The sequence below is a fragment of the Eptesicus fuscus genome, chromosome 16 (assembly GCF_027574615.1).
Source record: "Eptesicus fuscus isolate TK198812 chromosome 16, DD_ASM_mEF_20220401, whole genome shotgun sequence".
Lineage (NCBI taxonomy): Eukaryota > Metazoa > Chordata > Mammalia > Chiroptera > Vespertilionidae > Eptesicus > Eptesicus fuscus.
Genome location: NC_072488.1, coordinates 19100756 through 19126489, shown reverse-complemented (window position 1 = coordinate 19126489; position 25734 = coordinate 19100756). Strand labels below are relative to the sequence as shown.

The 25734-nt window shown below is 36.8% G+C and overlaps 1 protein-coding gene and 1 long non-coding RNA gene across 8 annotated transcripts in view; one reads left to right on the top strand and one right to left on the bottom strand.

The window, feature by feature from the left end:
• The window catches only part of ATL2 (atlastin GTPase 2), a 45886-nt gene extending 26487 nt beyond the window's left edge, over positions 1-19399 (top strand). For 4 of the 6 annotated variants that reach the window (XM_008162229.3, XM_028140097.2, XM_054727874.1 and 1 more), the window contains 11 exons: positions 4327-4461; positions 5308-5412; positions 7737-7787; positions 8096-8152; positions 9129-9221; positions 11164-11302; positions 12065-12192; positions 13447-13503; positions 14348-14419; positions 15080-15511; positions 17692-19399. In XM_008162229.3, coding sequence (XP_008160451.2) covers positions 4327-4461; positions 5308-5412; positions 7737-7787; positions 8096-8152; positions 9129-9221; positions 11164-11302; positions 12065-12192; positions 13447-13503; positions 14348-14419; positions 15080-15511; positions 17692-17811 — 1389 coding nt within the window. In that variant the 3' untranslated portion in view covers positions 17812-19399. The other 2 variants (XM_028140087.2, XM_054727875.1) reach the window with 2 other exon arrangements.
• Positions 4367-25614, bottom strand: LOC129151810 (uncharacterized). 2 transcript variants are annotated; one of them, XR_008558452.1, is made up of 5 exons: positions 25560-25614; positions 23714-23932; positions 22473-22647; positions 21251-21409; positions 4367-4447 (listed from the first exon to the last, which is right to left on the bottom strand). It is a non-coding gene; the product is annotated as an uncharacterized LOC129151810 (long non-coding RNA). The 2 variants fall into 2 exon arrangements; XR_008558453.1 differs by lacking the exon at positions 4367-4447 and adding an exon at positions 20181-20197.
• Between the last annotated feature and the right edge of the window lie 120 nt (positions 25615-25734).

Sequence of the window (25734 nt, the reverse complement as noted above, 5' to 3'; positions counted from 1 at the left end):
TTGTTCTTCCTTTTCAAGATTGTCTATTCTAGGGCTCTTGCAATTTTATATGAATTTTAGATTTGGCTTGCAGATTTCTATGGGAGATTAAATGGGATTCTGTTGATCATTGGTGTGAAGCTGAAAGTTTGAGTATTGCTCTCTTAATATTAAGTGTTCCAATCCATGAACATGGGATGTTTTCCCATTTATTTAGCTCTTCTTTAATTTCTCTCAAAAATGTTTTGTAATTTGCAGTGGTTTTGTAATTTGCAGTAAATTTTATTGGTTTTTAAATTTATTTTTGGATGTTATTAAAGGAAGTTTTCTTAATTTCATTTTCAGATTGTTCATTGCAAGTTTATAGAAATACAATTGATTTCTGTACATTGATCTTATATCTTGCAACTTTGCTCAACTCATTTATTAGTTCCAATAGTTTTTTAGTTGATTTTTTAGAGCAGTGGTTCTCAACCTTCCTAATGCCGCGACCCTTTAATACAGTTCCTCATATTATAATGACCCCCAACCATAAAATTATTTTCGTTGCTACTGCATAACTGTAATTTTGCTACTGTTAATGAATAGTAATGTAAATATCTGTGTTTTCCGATGGTCAGAACCCCTAGCAGGGTCGCCTAAGACCATCGGAAAACACAGATATTTATATTACTATTCATCACAGTAGCAAAATTACAGTTATGAAGTAGCAACAAAAATAATTTTATGGTTGGGGGTCACCACAACATGAGGAACTGTATTAAAGGGTCGCGGCATTAGAAAATTTGAGAACCACTGCTTTAGAGTCTTCTGTATATAAGATCATTTCATCTGTACATACAGTTTTACTTTTTCTTTTCCAATCTGAATACCTTTTATCTATCTTTCTTGGCTAATTTTCCTGGCTAGAACCTCCAGTACAATGTTGAGAACAAATTATAAGAGCAGACATCCTAATGAAAGCATCTAGGTTCTCAACACTATGTATGGTGTTAGCTGTAGATTTTTTTGGTAAATTTAAAAAAGTCACGTTCAAGGTGTTCCTCTCTATTCCTAGTCTGCTGTGAGTTTTTTGTTTTGTTTTAAATCATAAATGGATATTGGGTTTTGTCAAATGCTTTCTTTTGCATCTATTGATATGATCACGTGATTTTTCTTTATTCAGTTGATGTGATGGATTATAATTTTTTGAATATTGAGTCAGTCTTACATCCCTGAATAAATCTGACTTAGTTGTGGTATACAGTATAATTTTTTTAATACATTGTTGGATTCAATTTGCTAATATTTTGCTGAGTATTTTTGTATCTGTGTTCATGAGATATATTGATCTTTAGTTTTTCTTACTTGTAATGTCTAGCCAATTTTGGTATTAAGATAATGCTGGCCTCATAGAATTAGTTAGGAAGTATTTCCTCTGCTTCTATTTCCTGGAAGAGTTTATAGAGAAATGATGCTATTTCTTCTTCAGATGTTTAGTAGAATTCACCAGTGAAATTGGGCTTTAGTTCATTAATTTTTTAGAAAGCTATTAATTATTCATTAAATTTCTTTAGTAGATATAGGCCTATTCAGATAATCCTATTTTTGTATATGTAGTTTGGTAGTTTGTTTCTTTCAAAGAATTGGTCCATTCTAACTAAGCTATCAGAATTGTGGGCATAGAGTTGTTGTTACTATTACTTTATTATCTTTTTGATGTCCATCAATTAATAATTTTAACTCTTTGATTTCTGATATTATTAACTTGTCTTTTCTCTCAAATAAAGTTCATTGATCTTTTCAAAGGAACATATTTTGATTTCATTGATTTTTTTTTTTTCCTATTGATAGCCTGTTTTTTTTTCTTTTCAGTTTTATTGGTTTCTGCTCTACCTGTATTCTGCTTGCTTTAGGTTATATTGCTTTTCTAATTTCTTAAGGTGGACATTTAGATGACTAGTTTTAGTTCTATCTTCCTTCCTAATGTGTGCACCCAATGCTATAAATTCTCCTCTAAGCACTGCTTTTTCTGCATTTCACACATTCTCATGAGTTGTATTTTTGTTTTTAGTTCAAATATTTAAAAAATTTCTATTGACCCCTATGTTATTTCACAGTGTGTTGTTTAGACGCCAATTATTTTGGGGTTTTCAGCCCTGATATTATTGGTTTCTAGTTTAATTCCATTGTAGTCTGAGAGCATACTTTGTATAATCTATTCCTTTTAATTTGTTTTTAGCCCCAGAATGTGGTCTATTTGGGTGAATGTTCTGTGTGAGTCTGAGAGGAATGTGCATTTTGTTGTTGGATGAAATGTTCTGTAATTCTAGTAAGATTCACTTGATTACTGGTGCTATTCAGTTCAGTTATATCCTTACTGATTTTTGTCTGCTGCATTTGTCAGTTACTAATTGAGGGATGTTGGTTCAGTATTGCCTCACATATTTTGATGCTTTGTTGTGAAGTACATACACTTTAAGGATTGTTAAGTTTTCTTAGAGAATTGACTCCTTTATTATATGTAATACTACGCTTTATGCTGATAATTTCCTTGTTCTGAAGTCAGCTCTGTCTGAAATTAGTACAGCTACTCTAGCTTTTGTTTCATTAGTGGTTGCATGATATATCTTCCTTAATTTTCTTACTTTGAACCTACCTGTGTCTTTATATTTAAACTATGTGTGTTTTTTGTAGACAACAAATAGTTGGGTCTTTTTTATCCACAGTGACATCTGTTTTTTAATTGCTTTATTTTAGATCATGCATATCTAAAATGATTATTGATATAGTTGGATTAATATATCTTACGTTTGCAACTGTTTTGTTTGTTACACTTGTTCTTTTTTTTTAAATGTGCCCTTACCAGGAATTGAACCATGACTTTCTGGTTCATACGTCAACGCTCAACCATTGAGCCATGCCATGCCGGCTAGGCAATTCTTTTTTGTTTTTGCTGTAACATTTTTAAGCAAATGGCAGATATAGCCTTTCACCATAAATACATGCATGTTTAACAGAAAAGGACTCTGTTAATGTTATTATTAATAACATAACCATAATACTATTATCATAGCAAAGAATCAACTTTGTTCTGATTTAATACCATCTAATATAATATCCACTCTAGGTTCAGATTTCCTTTAGGATTTGAAAGAGACTTTTACAGTTGGATTGTTTGAATCAGATTCCAAACGAGTCTTGTGGTTATTTTTAAAGTCGTTATTTTTTTAAAGAGAACATTAAGGTAGTGCGAAAACATTTTAGTGTAAGTTATTCTAAGAGAGATACACTGTTTTTGACAGTCATTCTTTCCCCGGCCAGCGGGGTCTTCTAACGGGGGTACCGAGGCGGCGCACCTAAGAGAATGAGAGACAGACAAGGGATGCAAAGAATGGAGGCAAGACAAAGGGGTTTCTGATCAAGCCTCAAAACTTTATTTTTACAGCGTTCCTTATATGTGATTTCTAGAAGGGTGGATGCCTAGGAGGGGTGGGGGCTGACCTAGATAATCGGCTAAAGTCGTAACTATAGATAAAGGGTGTGGCAGTTGAAGGGCGGCTACAGAAGAAATGCTTTGTCCTCAGGCAAGAGGAAGTGGGCCTAGTTACAGTAACTTACTGAAGGTCAGAGTTAATCCTTTGACCGACTCTTGGTCCCTGACATCATTCTGTCTGGAACTTAGTTTTGCTTATCTGTATAAGAAATGTCAAAATAGATGGTAGCTATTTTTTATGATTATTAAACACTAGTGGTCCGGTGCACAGATTCGTGCACTGGTAGCTCCCTCAGCCTGGCCTGTGGGGATCAGACCGAAACCAGCTCTCTGACATTGTGCATGGGTGCAGGCCATGCCAAGGGAACCACTGGTGCATGGTCGGGGCAGGGGAAGGACTGAGGGAGGGCTCCAGGGCGTATCTGGCCTGTCTTGCCCAGTCCTGATTGGCCGGACCCCAGCAGCAAGCTAACCTACCAGTTGGAGCATCTGCCCCCTGGTGGTCAGTGCATGTCATAGTGACTGGTTGAACGGTTGAACAGTTGGACACTTAACATATTAGGCTTTTATTATATAGGATAAGAAAGCTTTCCAAAATGGGGAAAAGTGGTGTGACTCCACTTATCTAGAAGTATAGAGAGTGAAAATGTGAGCAGATTTGAGAGGGTTTAGGTGTGAGAGAGACCACAGCTGATGGACCACCTCAGATGAGATTTGGGACTGCTTTTGTAACTGCTTGTGTAATATTCCAGTGTATTTTAATCTCACTGGATTTACCTTCCTCATCTGTAAAATAAAGAGTGGCTGATTTTATATTTCTTTCTAGTTCTTAATTTTTTGTTTTATTTTACATTTATGCTTGACTTTTACAGGATCCTCAAAGTTGGATGGGTGGAAACAATGAACCATTGACTGGCTTTACATGGCGAGGTGGTTGTGAAAGAGAAACAACAGGCATACAAGTCTGGAATGAAGTGTTTGTGATTGACAGACCTGATGGAACAAAAGTAAAATATTATTTATACTTACTGTGTTTTTTCTCCCGTATTCTTTCGTGAGCTATTTTCTGGTATTAAAGGTTAAAACAACACAGAACTATTAATGTCTGATAACTTTAACTTACAGTGTTGGGCAAAAATAGGTTTACAGCTGTTCATATGAAAGGTAACTCAAGAATTAATAAATAATAATAAAAGAATAAACTCTGTTTTTATGTATTCTCAACTGCAAACCTACTTTTGCCCTACCTTATATATGGATTATTATGTCAAAATCTGTGAGATAGTAACTTAGAGTACTTTTCTTGTCCTAATTACTGATTTTAGCATTTATCATTTTATGTTTGACTAGAGGCCTGGTGCACAGATTCGTGCATGGGGGGGGGGCGAGGTTGGGTGGAAGGGGGTCCCTCCGCTTGGCCTGCGCCCTCTTGCAATCTAGGACTCCTTGGGGGATGTAGCAGTGCGCCAAGTGGCAGGCGGCTAGGGAAGAGCCTGAGCCGGGGCCAGGCACCACACTGCTCGCACTCATCCCGGCCCACTGTGCCTGCTGCCGCCACTTGGTAGCGCTGCCGCAGAGTTGGGAGAGGCTCCTACTGCAGCAGCTGCGCTTGCCAGCCATGAGCCCAGCTTCTGGCTGAGCAGCGCTCTCCTTGTGGGAGTGCACTGATCACCAGGGGGCAGCTCCTGTGCTGAGCATCTGCCCTCTGGTAGTCAGCGCCTGTCATAGTGACTGGTTGGCCGGTTGTTCTCTTCATTAGGTTAGAACGGTTGCTTAGGCTTTTATATATATAGATTTTTTAATCCACTATTGGTGAATATTTTACTTAGTATTTTAAACTTTTAAATTTCTAGGTGGCTGTGCTGCTAATGGATACTCAGGGTGCCTTTGATAGCCAGTCAACAATCAAAGACTGTGCAACAGTGTTTGCTCTGAGCACTATGACTAGCTCAGTCCAGGTGAGACACAAGATGCTGTGGTATGATTGGTTCAGATCAGCCTAATACCTTTCCTCTTCCTCAAAATGCCTTTTGATCGGAGAAAAAAGGGTTAAAGTTAGAGCTATTTACATTTCATGCTTGCTGTTCTGGCTCACAGTATAAAATTTCATACTTTGCGTGCTTGCCAAGAAAGTAATAAACCAATAGCCAATTCCTTTGGTTTTTCTTCATAGTATCTGATGCCTTTTTTTTTTTTAAAGGAAAAGTTATTGCATGTTATCTTTAGTTGGATTTCAGTCATATGACTGCCAGATATGTACTCCTGACATAAGAAATGTTTCTTCTCAGTGGTAGGTTATAGGTGATGCTGTCACAGTCTTGGAATTTTTGTTTTGCTTTCCAGTAATATCTGGAACAAATGACCAGTCTGGAAGTTCCTATTTCCATACTTCCTCAATTTGAAGTATCTAGCTGTCTGAGTGGAAAGAAGTTTTGTATATTATGAGATAAAAGAGGAGTATTTTTCAACCTGGCTTCTATTTATTATAGGGCTTGTGATATCTGTCACTGTCAACTTGGGGATCCTCAGTCTCCTTTGTCCATTTTGTTCAACCTCTTTTTCTCTAAAAAATCTTGCAAGGTGGCAGAACTGCTAATCCCTTTAGGAAAGCAGAAGCCACATCTTTGTGTTTATATTATCACAGGATAGCCCTTCAGATTAGCTGGCATTGTGGCTTGCCTTAAAATATAATGTGGAGTGGAGTTCTCTGTCCTAAAACTTGTACCATGGTTTTCTCTTGTTTGTTTATTTAGTTTTATGGTAGTAGAAGGCCTGGTTTTGGACAATCATTTACAGTCACTCATCCACTCTTATCTATGAAATGAGTATTTTACCCATCTTGCCTATCTCACATGTGGTGGTTATGTGCAGTCAGATATGAGATCTAAATGAGATAATGCAATAAGAAAGTGCTTTGTAAACTATTAATAACCAAGAAGATTAAAGTTATTTTTTTATTATTGCTTTCCTCCTGATCTTTGAGGCTAGATTTCTCACCTTCTTTATATAAGCTGTCTGGCTGATAGATCAATGACAAATTGATCCTCTTTTTATCTATTCTTTCAACAAATAATTATTGAGCCTCTATTAAGTGCAACACAGTATGTTAAGTACTAATGATCTAAATGAACAAATCCTCTCATTGCTATTTGCAACCTGGCTCAGACAATGAAAGGATCTGGACCTCTTATCTAAAAGTTAAGGCCCATGTGGTAAAAATAGGTTGGTCATGCTTTTGGTTTTAAGTTTCTTTCTTTCTTTCTTTCTTTTCTTGGTTTTAAGTTTAAATCTAGAGTTTAATCACCTCAGTCATTAGTTACTTTTTTAAGTACTCTGTTTGGAGTTAGTCAGCTGAGGATATTATTTTAATTTTGCTGACCTATATTGGCTGTTTATATTCTTGACTTCCAAGTGATTCAGCTAGATTATCACTCATTTGCTGTTAGAACAAATTGTTCTATCTTTGGAGCAACCCTGTTTTCTTAGACAACATTATTTCTTAGCAGAGTGACATCTGTGGACATCCATTTTTCTCCTGTGGTGGCCTAGGTCACCTTATAAAGACCTGAGCCAGAAGGACTGGACCTAGTGAATCTTTTCTCCAATTTTCCTTCCTTGAGAGTACTTAGACCTTCCATTATCAGCTCTGGTCTATGGAAAGCTTCCTAAGAATTTCAGAAAGGGCAAGAGTGCCACCTACTGCTATTTTTTTTTTTTTTTCAGTTAGCACAGGCTGTTGAAATTTTCATGTTAAATTGTTTAGTCTGATGAGTTTACTTATATAAAAAGAGAGCTATATTAGAGTCGATGGTAGTTGAGACACCACCGAGTTACTGTCAGCTATATACTGTGATTGTACTGGTATCAGGGAGGAATTTATCTCTGTAGAACTATGCCCCTCACATTCATTGACTTAGGAAAAATAATTTTGGAAACAATATTTATTTAAAAAAAACCTGTTTCATAATATTTTAGAGTAACCTTGAGAAGGAAAATAGAAACTTACTACTTAATATACCTTTTTAAAAGTCTGCCACTTTTTAGGCCCCATATGCATGTATTCATGATTTTTACAGTTTACTACCACTGTTTTCCTCTGAATGTTTTATCCTATTAGGAAAAGAGAAAATATCCTTTTCATGTGCCACAGATTAATATAGTGAGTGGCTAAGTGATTCATTTGTACTGAGGTATAAAATAGCCTTTATTTCCACAAGTAAAACTATACACAGCTGGGTATTCAAAAATAAAATGCCAGTAAAAACAAATTTTGTTTTAACAGGTATATAATTTGTCTCAGAATATTCAAGAAGATGATCTTCAGCACTTGCAAGTACGTAAGACTTAATGTATGTCCAAGTATTGAAAATTTAATTCCTACTTTATTGTGACTTTACCCCTAAAAGCCTATAACATTGTAAGAAGATTGAATACTGCATGATTTTAAACGGATGTACGACTTCTTATTCATTAAACTTTTTATTAATTAAATTTTAATATATACCCACCCAGTATATTAGAAAATTAAATGCTTGGCTTTCAAGTGATATCTGACATCTAGTGGTCTGATGTAAAACAGTTTTATAGATGTCTTCTTTCAATCTCTTTGGAGGCATTATTTTAAATAACTTGATTTAATAGTTATTTACAGAGTATGGCAGGCTTGCAATGGAAGAAATCTACCAGAAACCATTTCAGGTAAATAAATATTTTATCATTTTTTTAAAAGTTACCTATGGACAGCTATCAAGTCATCTCATTTGTAACTGAAAACATGAGGTCATTACAACAAACTTATTTTTAGCAATAGATTCAGCAGAATTGATATTAATTTATGGTAATGTTATCACCAACTTATCAATAGTAGGCTAACCAAATACTAGTAGGAAATAGAAAAAATGACTGTAGATTCTTAATTAAATATTATTTAATTCTAAGACTTAAAGAAAGTCACTTAAATTTCTTTTAACATGATAAACTACTACAAAATAGCATAGGTTTCTTTGGTGTGGTGTATTGTAAGTTGAGGTTAATCCTGTTCTTTATTTTGGTTTCATAGGGAATTATTTATATTTCTCCCCCCTTCTGCTCTTTTATGCCCTTGTTGTTTAAATGATAGGTACAGAATATTGTCAGAAATTAATGTGGGTGGAGTTATTTTAGAAGTATTTGCTTTGCTTGCTTCTGTGGAGCCCTTTCATGACAGAGATTAATTAAAAACAATTCTGCCTCAGTCTTGTCTTGCTCAAGTGATTACTTATATGAAATATTTGGGCTGGTTATAGCTTCATTTTGTGTATATGGATGAAATACACTCTATTGGGCCTGTTTCCTTTTTTTCTGAGTTGGGGTATTTTTACCACCATGGGGATATTTGCCAGTGTCTGGAGACATTTTGGGTGGGGAGTTAATTTTTAAAAACCTGCATTATTGCTTGTGGTGGCTCTTCAAACATAGCGAAGTTCTCAAATGGAGGCAATTGCTTGGTGGTATATGATCTGGGAGTATTAGTTTAGGTAGGCCCTTGATATAACTATGAGCAGTATTAACCATTTAATACTACAAATTTTTATGAGGATTGTTTAGGGCCTTATTCGGCTTCAGTTGTTAAAGTAGTGGCTTTTTTTGTAAGATTTTGTAAAATAAATTATTTCTTTTTCCCCCCTGTGTATAGACATTAATGTTTTTGATTCGAGATTGGAGTTACCCTTATGAACATTCATATGGTTTGGAAGGTGGAAAACAATTCCTTGAAAAGAGATTGCAGGTAAGCCCCACTTCTTAGGAGAGTGTAAATGCCAAGCCAGGTGAAGGAGTGGGCTTCCTGAACTGCTGCTTAGACTACCAATCTCTAGGTATCCTTGGAATAAATTGAGTATCCCAAATTAGCTCAGATGACTCCATACATAATTGGTGAAAAGAGGACAATGACTTACTTACCTACTTAGATTGCATGCATGTTCCTCTCTGGCCCAGCTGATCTTCTGAACATTTGGGACAGACTGGATAATGTAATGTGCATGCATTGAGCACAGACAATGTGAGGCCATCTCTCCAAGGAATTATCTCATAGAATGATAGCATATGGAGCTAGAAAGGGATCTTAAATATCATCTAGTTCAGTCTTCTTTTTAAAAGATATATATATAGCAAAACTAGAACCCAGAAAAGTGACTTGCTTTTGATCACTTCAACTAATTATTGATAACTGGACTACAACCTGAATATCCCAGTCTCCTGGCTCATGGAATATGCCACACCAAGGCATTCCTGGAAAATAACCTCACCAACATGATCCTTTATTCCTAAAGGTTCCCTCCATGGCATTATTTGGGAAACCCTTATGTCAGATATTACCCACCAACTCACCTACACAAAAGAGGGTTCTGTCTTGATTAATACAATTTTCTTTGCCTATGTGATGACACATTTAGTTTCTCAACTGCACTCATAAACTTTGGGTACAATATAGTTGTCTTATTTCTAAAATGAGATTAAAATCGGCTCCTCAATCTTGGATTATTTGAAAGGCATTTTTATTTTTAGACTCTACTGTTGGAAATCATTTTAGTCATCTAGAATTTTCTCTGGTTTGTTCAGAAGAAATTAACACACAGCACATTAGGCATACTGCCTAAACTCAGAATTATGTACTTCAAAGCCAAGAAGGATTTTTAGTGTCTTACTGAAGTGACATAGAAAAGTGCTTAAAATCATCAGTGTGTAGCTTGATGAATTTGTACAAATTAAACATAGCCACCATGTTACTGGCATTCTGAATCACCCACCTCCATGCACTGACACCCACCCTTCCCCCAGCCCCAAACCCTCTACCAGTATATTGACCTCTAACTGGCTTTGTTTTTATACTTTTTATGAAGGGAATCATATACAGTATGTATTTGTTTGTGAATAACTTCTTTTGTCTATTATTATGTTTCTGAGATTAATCCATACTGTTGCATGTAGCTTAGTTAATTTATTCTTATTGCTATGCAGTATTCCATTGTATGAATAAACAATGATTTTTCAGTTCTACTTTTGATAGTGATTTAGGTAATTTCCAGGTTTTGTTGATTATGAATGGGGTATTTTGGAATGTTTTTTAGAATGATTTTTGAGAAGTTATATTGGGATAAATAGTTATTAAAAATCTAAAGTTAAGGTTTTCTTCCAGAAAAGACAGAGCAATCTCTCTTCCCCAAACATTGATAACTAGCATTAATCGTAAATAATCATTGGGACTGAGAGCTGAAATCCTAACATATTTCTAAGGTTCTTTGGACTGCACTGGAGTGATTCACTTTAGCTATTCTTTGACCCTTTTATTTGTAGGCAGAGTAATACTTTGTTTTTCTCTTTGCCATTGTAAGTACTTTAAAGGAAGATTCTTAATTTCTTACCTGGTTCATAAATCTCAACTAGGACTTATTATTCTGGTGTTAGATATTATGGTTAATTGTTAATTTTTTATTTTTTTCATGTCCTTGGCAGCTAACATAGGGGGAAAAAACAACTTTTCTGGTTTAAGACAAAGTGGGGTCTTACCAAAGTGTCAGAAATGGATCTTTAGTAAAATTTTATGTGGTCAAACACCTATCTGGAATAGCATCTGAGTTAAGTGTGCATGCATGTGAGTATGTGTGTGTTTTCTTTAAAAAGTTTTTTGCTCCTGTTTGCACCTTCATTCTGTCTCCTTCTGCCCTCAGGTAAAGCAAAATCAGCATGAAGAGCTACAGAATGTAAGGAAGCACATTCACAATTGTTTCTCAAATCTTGGTTGCTTCCTTTTACCACATCCTGGTCTTAAAGTTGCAACTAATCCTAGTTTTGATGGGAGATTGAAAGGTGGGAATTCCCATTCTTGCTAAAATCAGAACTTATTTTTTAGGGGCTGAAAGTTTTTAAAAAGTACATGATTCCTTAAATTTTGTGTTTTATACTGGAGGACATTTTGATGCATTGTTAATGATATGATTATAATGCTCTGTGTGGTCTTTCTAGCTTTCCATTGGTTTTTTGCAAATAGCTATCATACTGATTAACATTTTATAATGTGGTCTGTTGCTCAGCACTGATGTCCTAAAAGTTCTGAAGGCTTGGAACATTTAAGTATTTCATCTGGTTGCTTTCTGCTAAAAAGCTTTACCAATGTACTGTATTGATGCAACCAGATTTAAGTTTCTCCTTTTCAGGGGTGATAGTATAACTTTATTATGTTTGTTTTTGGATTATTTTGAGAATCATGGTAAAAGGCTTGAAGATTGATGAAGCTTTTACAGTATGATTGGGAAAAATCTTAAAATTTAATACAAATTTTTGAATTATTTGCCTTCTGAAAGGGATAGTTTAGTTAATACTTAATGTGGGATTTGTTTGTGTAGTCTACACTTTATTATTTGACTGAAAGAAATCTTGGGGTGTGAGGGGCAATGTCAGGGGTGCTGTATTTTTTCTAGGAGATGACATGTTTGGATGAGTTTAAAATGCATCTACTTAAATAATAGATACTGTGAACTCTTATTCATGAAATAGAATTTTATGAGCTCTTAACAATGGGTAGTTCTTAGCTTTTTGAACTAATATGTTGACTAATTTCATGTTCACTAGATATTGATGAAGACTTTAAACGAGAGCTTCGAAATCTGGTTCCATTGCTGCTTGCCCCTGAAAATTTGGTAGAAAAAGAGATAAGTGGATCTAAAGTCACTTGTAGAGATCTTGTAGAATATTTTAAGGTAGGAAAACTCTGACATTAAATGACTTTGTTTCCTATTTTAAAGCAAAAGTATAATATTTATAATTTGTCTGCCTTGAATTTGGTATATCAACGTTTAAGGATATTTAACATTCTAGTAGACACCTTGTGTCTTCTGGACAGTGATTTATTTACAGAACTATCCTACTTGTTCTCCAGCTCTGATATGGAGAGAAGAACCATTCACTGTATTGTAATACCACTCTGTCATTTGTGAATGACAGTAGGGATTGGGAGCATAATTCTCCATCTTGAGTGCTTACAAAGGCCTTTTCTCAGAGTTCTGAGGACTTGATAAGAGCAGCTGAAAGTATCAGAACTGGTTTCTGAGCGCAAGTTATTTGTAGCTAAAATTATTTGTAGGTTTTTTTCCCTCTGTTCTTTTCAAATTTTATAGCTTGATAGACAAAGTAAGACCTTGTAGAGGGTTGTATTTATTCATAGTAGTTATGGATAAATGGAAGGGAAAACACAGTTAACTAAGAGTGTGTTTTTGGTCCTTTTATACATACTGTCTTTGTTTAATTATGACTTAATTTAATCAATAGAAAGTAGAGATGAAAGATTCCTATATGGACTTACTAAAAACTCTCATCTTGCCTTCTTACTCTTAAACCACAATTACATAATTTTTTTTTTTTAACTGAGATAATTTAAGCTGGTTAAAGTAAAGTACTGAATTATAATGTTTTCTAACATATTTAGTTGAAGCATTGGTAGTAGGGGAGAATTATGTGTTTCTTTTCATAAAGTGGATGGCATTTTATATATAACTTTGAAATATGAGAAATAACTTTTATACATGTTGAAATTATATTTAGAAACATTTCTCCAGGATATCATTTAGCAACATAAGCATTTAATAATGTTGAGCCCTAGCCGGTGTGGCTTAGTGGATAGAGCATTGGTCTGCAGACTGCAGGGTCCTAGGTTCGATTCTGGCAAAGAGCACATCCCCAGGAGGGAGTGTGCAGGAGGCAGCCAATCAGTAATTCTCTCTCATCATTGATGTTTCTATTTTTCTAACCCTCTCCCTTTCTCTCTGAAATCAATTAATATATTTAATAATATTGAGCATAGGGTTAATTTTGTTGGAATGAGACTGGATTTTTAAAGTCTAGGTTTTCCTTTTAATAGTGTGGATTGTTTTTATATTTAATGATTATGTCTTTCTTTTGGATTATAGAGCTAAATTGCATAACCTATCAATATAACAAGTCTTCTTTATTTTTAGGCTTACATTAAAATTTATCAAGGAGAGGAACTTCCACATCCAAAGTCCATGCTTCAGGTAGTGTGTGTGTTATACATATGTTTATTTGTGAAAGAGAAAGAAAATCTTTGCTTTAGAGATAAATGCTGGAAATGGGGTGGTACTTCTTTGCATGCATGTACATATCAGATATTTAAAGCAGTACTTGTCATGGGTCCTGAGGTTTTTGGTAACTACAGATTGCAGACCTTGCACACAGGCCACCAGAAATAAGAATCCTCAGTACCTTCCCTTTAGTTGCTCAGAAAGTGTAGGAAATATTCTGTTGCAGAAGCTAGCTTAAAATGGGCCTCTGGACCGTGCTTCTCCTTTCCTCTGCATCTTTGACAGTGAATGTTGTTTGAAATAAGTCTTATTTTCTTTTTGTATTAATGATTTAGAGCTACTTCTAATGCTACCTCAGGCAATTTCTCCATTTTATGGTGGACTAAGTAGTATTTTCTTATAAAACTCACCCAATAAGCAATTTTGTGCATTTAAAAATATCCCTTGTGCAATATTGATTATGAGAGAGAGAACCATAGTGGGTAATACTTGATTCTTTACATCTGAAGACTTGATGCATTTTAGGTTTGTGTTTACTTAATTGCCTATAATTTCCTGAGCATATGTGGTATTTTTTATAAACCCATTTTAACAAACCTAAGAAAAATAAAATTAGGCAGACAGTTCTATTAGAAGCTAGATAGAGTTTTACTATACCCTTTAATCTAGTGTTCCATTGAAAAGGAAAACTGGAAGTTGGTAATATTTTCTTTGGTTCATTTTCAGACTTCTTTATTGTATATAACTTACTGTGTTGATCAGAATTTATAGAGTCATCTTTTTTTGCATAAAATTGGCACATATTTTATTGTTTTAGGCAACAGCTGAAGCTAATAATCTTGCTGCAGTAGCAGGAGCAAGAGAGATTTATTGCAGAAATATGGAACAGGTTTGTAACTAAAATTTAAATTTGATGCTAGAGTGAGATTTTTATTATGTAAAATAATTGAAGTAAATTGTACTCCTTATGCATTGTTATGTTACATCATTTCCTAATTCTCTGTTATCTAATTCTGCTGGAAATTAACTAACAAAATAATTCACATAGAGTGCAAGAGATGGGCAGTAAGTTATTACATAAGCCGTACTGAAATATTTCCTGACACATGATTCATAGTGCTGTTAATTAATAGCTTCTAATGTAATTAACACTAGCTTAAGGCCACTAGCAATTTCTATGCTAAGCTTGCTAACTTGAACATTAAAGTACCTTTTTAATTTATTATCTTTTACCCACTCCCTTGCCAGTAATCTTTCGTACTCTTATGGTGTATTAGTGGGTCAAATGAAGTCAGGTTCAAATTTTGGTGTAATTATTTTTGTCTTTACTTGTATTAGTTATATTTGGAAAATTTATTTAGCCTGAGTCAGTTAAACATATAGGCTGTAAATAAATAGGTTATGGTTATGTGTGAGGTATTATGAAGAAATTTAAAATTGAACCATGTAGGTGGTTTGACTTTTTGAGACTGAACACTAAGAGTAGGGAACTTGCAAGTGTGAATCATTTCTCGCATGTAACCTTCGTGCTGTAATCGTGTCTGTACAGGTATGTGGTGGAGACAAGCCTTACATTGCACCTTCAGATCTGGAACGAAAACACCTGGATCTCAAGGAAGTGGCGATTAAACAGTTTCGTTCAATTAAAAAAATGGGTGGAGATGAATTCTGCCGTCGTTATCAGGACCAGCTTGAAGCTGAAATTGAAGAAACCTATGCAAATTTCATAAAGCACAACGATGGCAAAAATATCTTCTATGCTGCTCGTACTCCTGCCACACTGTTTGCAGTCATGTTTGCTATGTATATAATCTCAGGACTGACTGGCTTCATCGGTCTAAACTCTATAGCCGTCTTGTGTAACCTGGTCATGGGTTTGGCCCTGACATCTCTTTGTACTTGGGCATATGTTAAATACTCTGGGGAGTTCAGAGAAATTGGAACAATGATTGATCAGCTTGCTGAAACACTGTGGGAACAGGTTGGTATCTGTGTTTTGGTTTTCAGTGACTAATCTCATCCCTGTGACTCTCCCTCCTCCCCACACAATATTTGCACACCTACTTTTCTTTTATATGTGAAATGTCAAAAGGATTTTTCTGTTTTGTTTGGATGTATAATCTGAATATAAAGTGTGAACGGGAGAGAGTTTTTTTCTTTAAAGTCGTAATTTCAGAGTGCTTTGGTTGGCTTAAATCTGTAATATCCTTTGGACAGATTCTTAATCATAGACCTAACTCTGCCAAACAATGGGCAGGGCAAGTCTTTAAGGATTTCTTTCTTTGAGAAGAGGAAATATAATCGGTGAAAGTTATGAAGGTAAGGAAAAGAAGTTTGGAAGTTCAGTACCTTTAGGAAAGCAAAAGAAGCTTCTTACTAATATTGGCAAGAAGCAATGCATGCTTATATTCCAGGGAAAATATTAGGTGGCATCCAGGTCTTTGTTGCCTTTCATGAAGATAGTGATGATTTGCTGATATACTACAAGGAACAATCCAATAGTGATTTCTTACACCAAAAAAACCTTTGACCTCTACCAAGGAAATACTGATGAACAAAGCAAAGCACTACAGAGAACCAACTATTAATCATAATCTTTACTTCACCCAGAAATCAAAGTCGGGCCTGACATGTATCTACTAAGGAAAGCCATGTTGTATATTGGCCAACTGTATGTTAGAATTTCCTTTGTACAGAAAATTCCATTTAAGGATGTTGTCATTAAAGTGATCATCATGAAATACTTGAGCATCATGTCGAGGACCAGAATGAAAGCTACAGTTATTACTGATGGACAGTAAAATAGGCATTTTCAGATACCATTTTTGGGCCTATGAAGTATTGGGCTTAATTGAAAATCTAGAATATGCAGGTCCATGTTGGTTTTGGCTTTAAATGCAAAACTGAAGAAGTAAACCTTTTTTTTTTTTTTTTTTTTTTTTTTTTTAGAAAGTTGATTGGGTGGTGACTTTTCTTGTAATGTTATTTTATAAAGTGACCCACTATATTAATTTGGATTTTGAATTTATTCTTTAGAGAAATGCTCATTTTTATTCAGGTCCGATTTGGAAGCTTATGTTTGGATATTTGTTAAGTTTAAATTTTTGTCTTAAAAGTCTGGTTCTTCACATTCCTTTGATACCTTCTAATAGAAGATGGATTAAAAGCTATTACAACTTCACTTTTTAAAAAAGTGTTACCCACTTTAAAATTTTGGACTATTACTAATGTTCTGCAACAAGAATTACAATAATTGTACAATGTCTTCTTTTGAAAACCAGTCATCTCCTATACAGCATTGATTCTTAAGATTTTAGAGGTGCTATTATTACAAAACAAATAATTTTATGGTTGCGGGTCACCACAATACGAGGAACTGTATTAAAGGGTCGCTGCATTAGAAAGGTTGAGAACCACTGAATTAAATGGAAAGAATCTCAAGTGGGTGAAATTATTTTCAGTGTATTTAAGGTAAGGGGATCACTAGTCAGAGAAGGTCTGTGCTGCGTCAACAAAACTTATCTAAATTTTTTTTGCATTTCTCTTTTTTGTTGCTTCAGAGGAGTCCCAGGAAGGTGAGAAACCTACAAAGTCTCAAATTCCTGTAGTCTTAAACTCTAACTTCCAGGCACTCTCAGTGATTCTCCTAACAAATCACTCCATGTTTTAGGTGTTTTCCAAACTGTTTGAAGTTACTAGACGCCGAATGGTTCATCGTGCTCTTTCATCAGCACAGCGACAGAGACTGCCATCCAACAATAACAAGAAGAAAAATTAGACAGTATTTTAAACTTTTTTCTCTATCTGAAGTGTTCACACTTATACATGTAGGACAATAAGCAGGACCGTCTGGGCCGGTCTGCATAAATGCTGTGTACATACCAGATTTGATGCTGCAAATAGGGTATGGAATTGCACATCCATCTCATAGGAATTGTAAATGGTTTGAATAAGAGGAAAGTGATTTTTGTTGCATTAAAAAATGTCTAACTGCATTATTTATAGCATCATAACTTTTTTTTTGGGAGAAGCATCTTTTTATTTTCCACATTCCTGGTTATTTTCTTCATTGCTTTGAATTGAATTTTTATATCTATTTTTATGTGTAACTCTTTTTTTACCTCATGTTTTTATTTGTTTTGCACATTTCTCATACCACAGGTATTGAAGCCCCTGGGTGATAATTTGATGGAGGAAAACATAAGGCAGTCTGTAACAAACTCTATCAAAGCAGGCCTGACTGACCAGGTGTCTCATCATGCCCGGTTAAAGACAGACTGACAGTTCATCTCCTCATGGACTCCACTCTCCCTCTTGTTCATGCTTGCTGTACAATGAGAACTCAAATACAAATAAACCAAAGTTTACAATCAACTGTAGAAGTAGTTTAGTACAACTGGCTTCACAGATGGCTGCCACAGAGTGTGAAAATTGTTGGTTGGTTTTAAGCATTCTGTTCATGGCTCCTAAGGCATGGAAATTGGCTGAGGAGCATTAGTTTATCATGCACATTTGTGCCATGTTTTTAAATCTTTCTTTTCCTTTTTACTTAAGCTAATGTTAGTGAAATTTGTTTTATGTAAAAGGATATTTCAGGGAAATATTTTAAGAAATCTATTTAGAGTTTTTCTAACACAGTGTCCCATTGAATCTTAATTTTTAGAGAAGCTATGAATCACTGTATAAAGAATCAGATTGGAATGACAATGAAGCCTTTATTGAGCCACTACATTAAAAGTATATATTGCTTTACTGCCTTCAATACCAGTATTACATAAATGCATGTATCAGAAACCACAGAAATTACATGACAACTCTTGTAGCTAAGAAAGTGATTCTGAGGTGTACATTTGTCTTGCCTTTTGGAATTTATAAACCTGACCTAAAAGGAGATGCATATCTGGGAATCTGAACTGTCATTATGCAGTTTAGCCTTCATGTACATAAAATATGCCATTAATTTCATTGGAGAAATTTCATCCAAAAATGTTGCCTACAGCTATGAGTTAAGAGTGTCTGTACAGTGTGTAGCTTTTATTTTCTAAACTCACAGATAGGGCATGTATATGAATTATAAATATATAAATAACAATTTTGTATTAAAAGTTTTGTAGTTTATGGCAAAATCTGGTTCTGTGGTAGGCTAATAAGTACAGTCCCTGTGAAGGAATGTTTGTGGCTCACGTCGGTGTGTGAATGCATAAACTATTTGAAGTTTTTGATATATTTGTGATATTTATCTTCCTTGAGCACTGCAATCTCACCCCCCAAGGGAATCCAATGGGAATGTTTATTGTGACTTTGTTCTCTGTTGCATTTTAAAGTTATTTCCTGTAATTTATTTTCAGTACATAATTAAAAATTTGTTGTATATATAAGATGAAACTTGTGATTCTTTTTTTAAGGAATTCTTCAAGTATGTATTCCATTACATAAATCACATTTGTTTATATTGAAAAGAGCATGAGCAGGAAACACCCAAGTGAGAGCTCTAAGGTATTGTACCTTTAAGCAAAGCTTGTAAAAAGTTATTTTTCTGTGTCTGTCTTGGATAGGGAGAACTTGTTGTGATTAGCCTTGGTGTAGCACAGAATTTATTTTATTTTATTTTTTTGGTGATATATGTAAGGTTAACATTTTTGCAATATTTTTGTAGCCTTCTTTAAGGACACCTATTAAAGCACCTACTTTGGTTTTTAAGTGAAAATTCAGATATTGAATTGCATGCCTGAACACTCTAAGTTTATCTTGGTTGATATTATCTCCTCCCCCTTTCAACTCCTGTTTTTCTATGGATTGTATTTGTTTCCATCTGTATTAAATTGATACCAACTCATCTGTTCTTAAACATAAAGAATCCACCTGAAAAGTGTCTCTCTCTATTTCTTCGACCACCCTGTTTTATGAATGCTGTGGACTGTTTTTATGAATGAAAGAATAAAAATTTTGTTGTATAATAGCAGCAATTCTTCTGAAATTAAAGACACATAGCTTACTTTTTCTTAAACTAAAGAGTTGTGAAATCTAGACCATTGGATTTTTTAGTATTGTTGGAAATAGTGTGTTTTCTCCAAAGAAGATTACTTCTATAAAGGATTCTAAGGACACACTTTGGTTTCAGCTGGAAGATTCTGAACATTTTTAGGCAAGAAGCAATAAAAGGGGTTAAAGATAAACTGTTGACTGAAATAACTTACCGAAGTAGTACATTTTCTGTGGTACAATTTTTTTTTTTTTTTTTTTTTAAGTAATCTATATTACAAGGTGGGTTTTTACAAAGAAATAGTTTAGGCCCTAGCCGATTTGGCTCAGTGGATAGAGCAGGGTCCCAGGTTCAATTCCATTCAAGGGCACATACCTTGGTTGTGGGCTTAGTCCTTGGCCCTGGTTCAGGGTGGGTGTGGGAGGCAACCAAACGATGCGTCTCACAGTGATGTTTCTCTCTCTACCTCTCCCTTCTATCCTCTCTAAAAATCAATGGAAACATATTCTTGGGTGAGGATTAAAAATAAAATAATTTAGGACAAATGATTTATCTTCCTAGTTAAGGCAAATAACTTGGCCCAGCCAGAGTGGTTACATGTCGACCAATGAACTAGGAGGTCACAGTTCGATTCCCGGTTGGTCAGTGATTCTCATCATTGATGTTTCTCCTCTCCCTTCCTCTCTGAAATCAATAAAAAATATATTTAAAAAAAAGACAATTTACTTTTGTGGAAGAGGCAGTTCATTTGTGACCCTGTTACAAGCATGCCTTACACATTTCTCATGAAGATAGCTAGTTGCTTCAGTGAACATTGTAGAATAAAAAAACAGTATTTCATTTCAAGGGTTACATTTTCAGAGAACCCTGAGCTGGGCTTACTTCTCTTATTTTACTTCCAGAATTGGACAGGCAAGGGACTTTACCCTTGTAGTGTGAGTGCTGTTGGTGTTAACTACATTATTTCATTATTATGAGATTCAAAATAAGCTTAGGTCTTGGTTAAGAACCTATTAAAAATATACCGGCAAACACTGTGATGTTGCTGTTAGTGGTCACTATGTAAGTATTCAAAATGGCCTTTCAGAAAGTCACTTGAAGCAGTTTAGTCTTTTAACGAGGGAATTGGCTTTCTGACCAGCTGCTTATCTGCTAGCATGGGTAGCTGGTGTCAGTTGGAGACACTTTTAGGTTTCAGCAGTTTCATTCATGGCCCAAATCCCCACACTGACCAGAATTGGCCTGTGCGCCTGCGTGTTTTTCCGTGTGTCCCAGATGTGTGGTGGTGATGAAAACCCGTGTGGAGAGCTGGCAGCCGTGCTCCCGGCCACCACCTTCCCACGAGGCCAGGCTTGCTGCTCAGGTGACTGTCTCGCTTAGAGTGCATCTGGAGCCTGCAGTTGGCCCCTGGACAAACCAAGCTAAAGTAGGGCTTTCCCAAGCAGGACCGAGTTGCCACTGCCTCTACCGAAGTCGTACCAGATCTAGGAGTGTCTGCGTTAGATGTGCTGTTTGCTGGAGTTGAGACAGGAATTGATCTACCCTTGACACATTTCAGAGTAATACAACTACTGTGCTCTTGTAGTTTCGTGACTTAGGGCTCATCAGAGCTCAAGCTAGCAGTTGACCAGATCAAAATTACCCAAAGGCATGTATAAAAAGGGTTAGGAGTGGGGATCACAGCCTTGGCCTGGCTCAGTAAAGCACCTCCACATACATTAGCACTTTTATACTCACCACAGTACTGTGAGATGGCTGGGAAACCACTTGATCAAAAAAAGGTGTCTCAAGACTCCACATCTCCAAGGGTGTGAGAATCGATATGAAGTTTCAGATACAGATGAGTGATGTCCCTAACTCAAGATGAAAGCCGTCTTGGGTGTGTTAGGAAAAGCACTAATAGATGGAGAAAACAAGATTCTGTTAATACGGAAGGTGAAAATCGCCCATAATAATACATTTAAAAACAGATATTAAGAAGTGAATTTTTTCCTGTCCACCACCTTGCAGGTAACGATTTGGTGTGTGCTGTCAAGATCATTCCTGTGCTTACTGCCATGTCTGTGTAAATGGTCAGGATCTTACCTCTAGGCCAGTGGTTGGCAAACTCATTAGTCAACAGAGCGGCAGTTTGCCGACCACTGCTCTAGGCTGTTTTTGGTGTCATTGTGTGCGCACCTACGGATTGTTTCTCTTGATTAAGGAAGTTTAGTGCTGGCACAGATTAAATCAGGAGTTAATGAAAATGTCCTTAATAAGATAAAGACTTGATTATGACGATTTTTCAAATATGAAAGGAGAGAGAACCGCATAATGATCTGCCATATACTTATCACTCAATTATCCGCACATAGCCAATCTGGTTTCATTTATATACCCCCACCCCCTTATGACTTTGCTCATATGACTTGTTTGCACTTTTGCCTACTGTGAACAAGGCCATCTCCTGGTTTGGTGGATTCCCAGCCTGTCAGAGCCAGCCAGTCTCCAAGGAGCTGAAGGCCAATAGTGGCCAAGCAGGGGGCTTCTCAGGCCATTGCTTCTTAGCGCCTAATTATTTTTAGGGAAGTCTCAGATATATCATTTCAATTATAAATTCCTCAGTATGTATCTGTAAACCATCAGGACTTATTTTTAGCAACTACAATACTCATCACTTCTAAAAGAATAAAATATTAATATAAAATATCCAATAAGCCTTCAACTTTCCCCAGTTGTCTTTATATCTTCATACTGTAGCCAAAGTCCCTGACCATCCACTATAAATAAGAATGTGTACTTACCTGTATGTCCACTCATTTGGCACTTAGACACCTGCTATATTCCAGCTATGTATGCTATATGCTGAGATACAATGGTGAGTCACAGACATAGTCTTTGTATTCTAGAAAAGGATGCTAGTAGTATGGGCCAATTTTGACTTTCTCCTGAGGCTAAATTGGGAAGTCTTGTCATTTACCTAGAATACAGCAGGGGGCAGATGAAGTCCATTTTTCCAAATCATTTGTGGCTGCTTAGCATTTCAGATGTAGCCGATTAAAACTGTTCCTTAGTTCAGCTTTTGAAGGAAACTAGAATCTGGTTTTGCATCATGCTCATTGCTTATGGAACACTTGGTACCTGTGCTATCAAATCTGTGAAAAAAACAACAAACACACATTTTCTGGAATAGTTGTGAGAGAAGCTTGTTAAGTAAAGGACTTCTACACTGAATGCTTTAAAAAAGGGACTATTGAATGGATTTAACATTAATATTTTCTATACGGTAAATCTGAATTTGCATTTAGGTGTTTGCTTAAATTGAACTGTAGCTGCGTTTTTATTGTTGCTGAGAGAATGGGTCAGAGACCATCATGCTCATTAGCGAATCTTGTTTCCTACTCAGCAGTAGTAGCCCCTCCTACTTGCTTAGCCTTTCAAACAAGTAAGAGGAAGTTTTCAGAAATGTTGAGATAGCAAATGCTGTGTGTGTGTGTGTGTGTGTGTGTGTGTGTGTGTGGTGTGTGTGATGTTTCTGTGCGACATGTTGCTATGGGCACAAGAATGGTATCAGAGCAGGAGAGAGGAAAGGACCAGGAATGGGATGTTGTGTTTTGGGCAAAGACCTCAAGAGAATATTCTAATTTTGGACTTTTTAATGCTATGTTGGATTTTTCTGGTGCTTTAAAAAAGCGGTAAGTATGCATTTGAGTTATGAAGCTAGATATTGCAGTTTCCTCCGAAAAGGAAAATCTGAGCTAAAGCAAAGAGAGTTACTTGAGCAGCCAGTATTTTGTTGGCTCTTTCATTAATCAATGCTTTCCCCCGCCTTCCTGCTCAACTACTCTTTATGGGACAAACAGGAAAATTGTACCAACTCTCTCTGGCTATGGCTCCAGGGAGAGCTAGTGGTCAAGTAGATGTGGAAGGGGAGGGACTAAATCAACTTCTCATGAATCTGTGACAGCACTCTTTGTTGTTAAGAATAAAACCAATATAGAGATGCCCATTTCAGTTCTTTCAGTCCAAGCTTCTTCCAGAAACCTGAGAACTTTCAATACTGGCAAACCTAAGTGATGATTCTGCCTCTAGCAGAAGAAAGTCAATAAACACTAGCTCCTCTGAGGCAGACAAATTACAGGAACCACAGGCTCCACAGTGTTTCATAATCTTATGACAAACACCATCCGGTTACTTACGGTCCCTGAGGATCTCTCTTACCAGGGTCCCACTGGCCAGGCCCAAAGTTGGCTGCGTCTCTCCTCCTGGTTTTGCCGCTTTGCTCATATGACTTGTTTGTACTTTTGCCTACTGCGAACAAGGCCATCTCCTGGTTTGGTGGATTCCCAGCCTGTCAGAGCCAGCCAGTCTCCATGGAGCTGAGGGCCAACAGTCAGTGGCCGAGCAGGGGGCGTCTCAGGCCATTGCTTCTTTCTGTTTCTTAAGGGAAGCCGGAAGTCTGAATTGAAATAATTCAGCCCCAAATTTCTTAAAAATACAGATCGAACAAACAAAACACAATTTGGTTTGCAGGCAGGTCAGTTTGAAGGCAGCTACCTGTTCTTTAAAATAATTCCTCCCAGGCACTTCACCTCTGGGTATTCCTCAACCCCCATAACTGCAGTCTGTTCTGAGACATCAGACAACCCCCAAATCAAGGGACATTCTCTGAAATGCCTGTGCAGTACCCTTCAAAATTATCAAGGTCATGATAGGCAAGGAAAGACTGAAACACTGTCCCAGGACAGAGGAGGCTAGAGAGACACGATGACTAAATTCCATGCAGGGTCTTGGAACATTAGTGGAAAAACTGGTGAAATCCGAGTAATGTCTGGAGTTTAGTTGATGGTACTGTACCAATGTTAATTTCCTGATTTTGACAAATGTAGCATGATAATGAAAGAGGCTAATGTTAGTGGAAACTGGGTGAAGGGGATATGGGAGCTATGTACTCTATGTGTAACTTTTCTATAAATCTATAATTATTCCCAAATCGAAAGTTTATTAAAAAGAAAGTCCTTTCTAAGCCTGAGTTAACCTTTGTTAGGGTTCGGAGAATGAGACCAGGTTTCCAGTGTCAAAACCAAAGCCGTCCCCCTGGTCTTCTTTCTCCCAACCTGTGTGCCACATGCCTAGCACTGTGTCAAGCTCTACTGTTGTTCTCTTTTAGGTCAGATGGCACCAATCCCCCCCCGCCCCCCGTAATGGCCCGTGGATTAGTCCAGAAGCATGCAGGTGGCCATACATCTTTGCAGTACAAAATGGTGTCTCTCTTCCTATTAGTAAGAGAGAGTCAGTTCGGTGGCCTCACACACTGCTGCCCTCCAGCTGCCATTGCTCTGGGGCCCCTGGACACAGAGTTTGAAATTCATAGACAGGGTTTCAGGGACGCTCCGAGGACTGGCATTTTGCCTAAGGATATGGTGGTTTGCCCTGTTCGCCTGGCTGTGCGGCTGGATCATTTTCTAAATGGCTCTGGCTCTGTGGCCCAGGACCGAAGAAGACTCCCCCCCCGCCACCCCTTTTCTCCAAGACAGCATTCCCAGTGTCAGGAAAATTGGAGAAGCAGAGGGGGCCAACGTGAGCTGTCAGAGTGAGGACCGGGCCAGCCTAGGAATGAGAAGCCTTTACAAATATGTTCCTCTCTCCAGAGAAATTAAGTTTCTCCAGATTTGTGGTCCCTCCGGATCCACAGGAATTGTATCACCCTGCAGTGTTCGCAGGCGATCATTCCTCCTCGCTAAGCTCAGCCTCCCCTGTCAGGACCCAATCAAGTGACCACAAATCAAAGATAGCTTGGACTCAGTCCACTAATAGCAGGGAAAGCCATTAGCTGGAGTTGTTTGAAAAGGAAGTGGCTCAGATATCTCTGGTCTCACCAGAAAAGCTTCTGTAATGTCAGATTATTGTTACCAAATGGCTTAGTGGACTGACGCATCACATTTCTCATAATGAGAGGTTATTTATTGCACCACTGAACGCACACACTCTCCCTTGCTCACTTGCACAAGATAAGATGAAGAGGCCTTTCAAGTTGAATTAAGTTTAAAAGGAAAACAACACACACATGCTCCCAGCGAACCGTGGGTTTAGCTCTGGCTGTGTAGGGGGCAGTGTCCATGGCTCCCTCTGTGGGTGGTCCGGGGGCTCTGCAAGGTTCTCCTAGCCCACTCTCTAAGTCTTGAAGTGGAACTCGTGGGGGTCATTCTTTAGGGTCAGGGCATTGTTTCAGGGATGTGTTC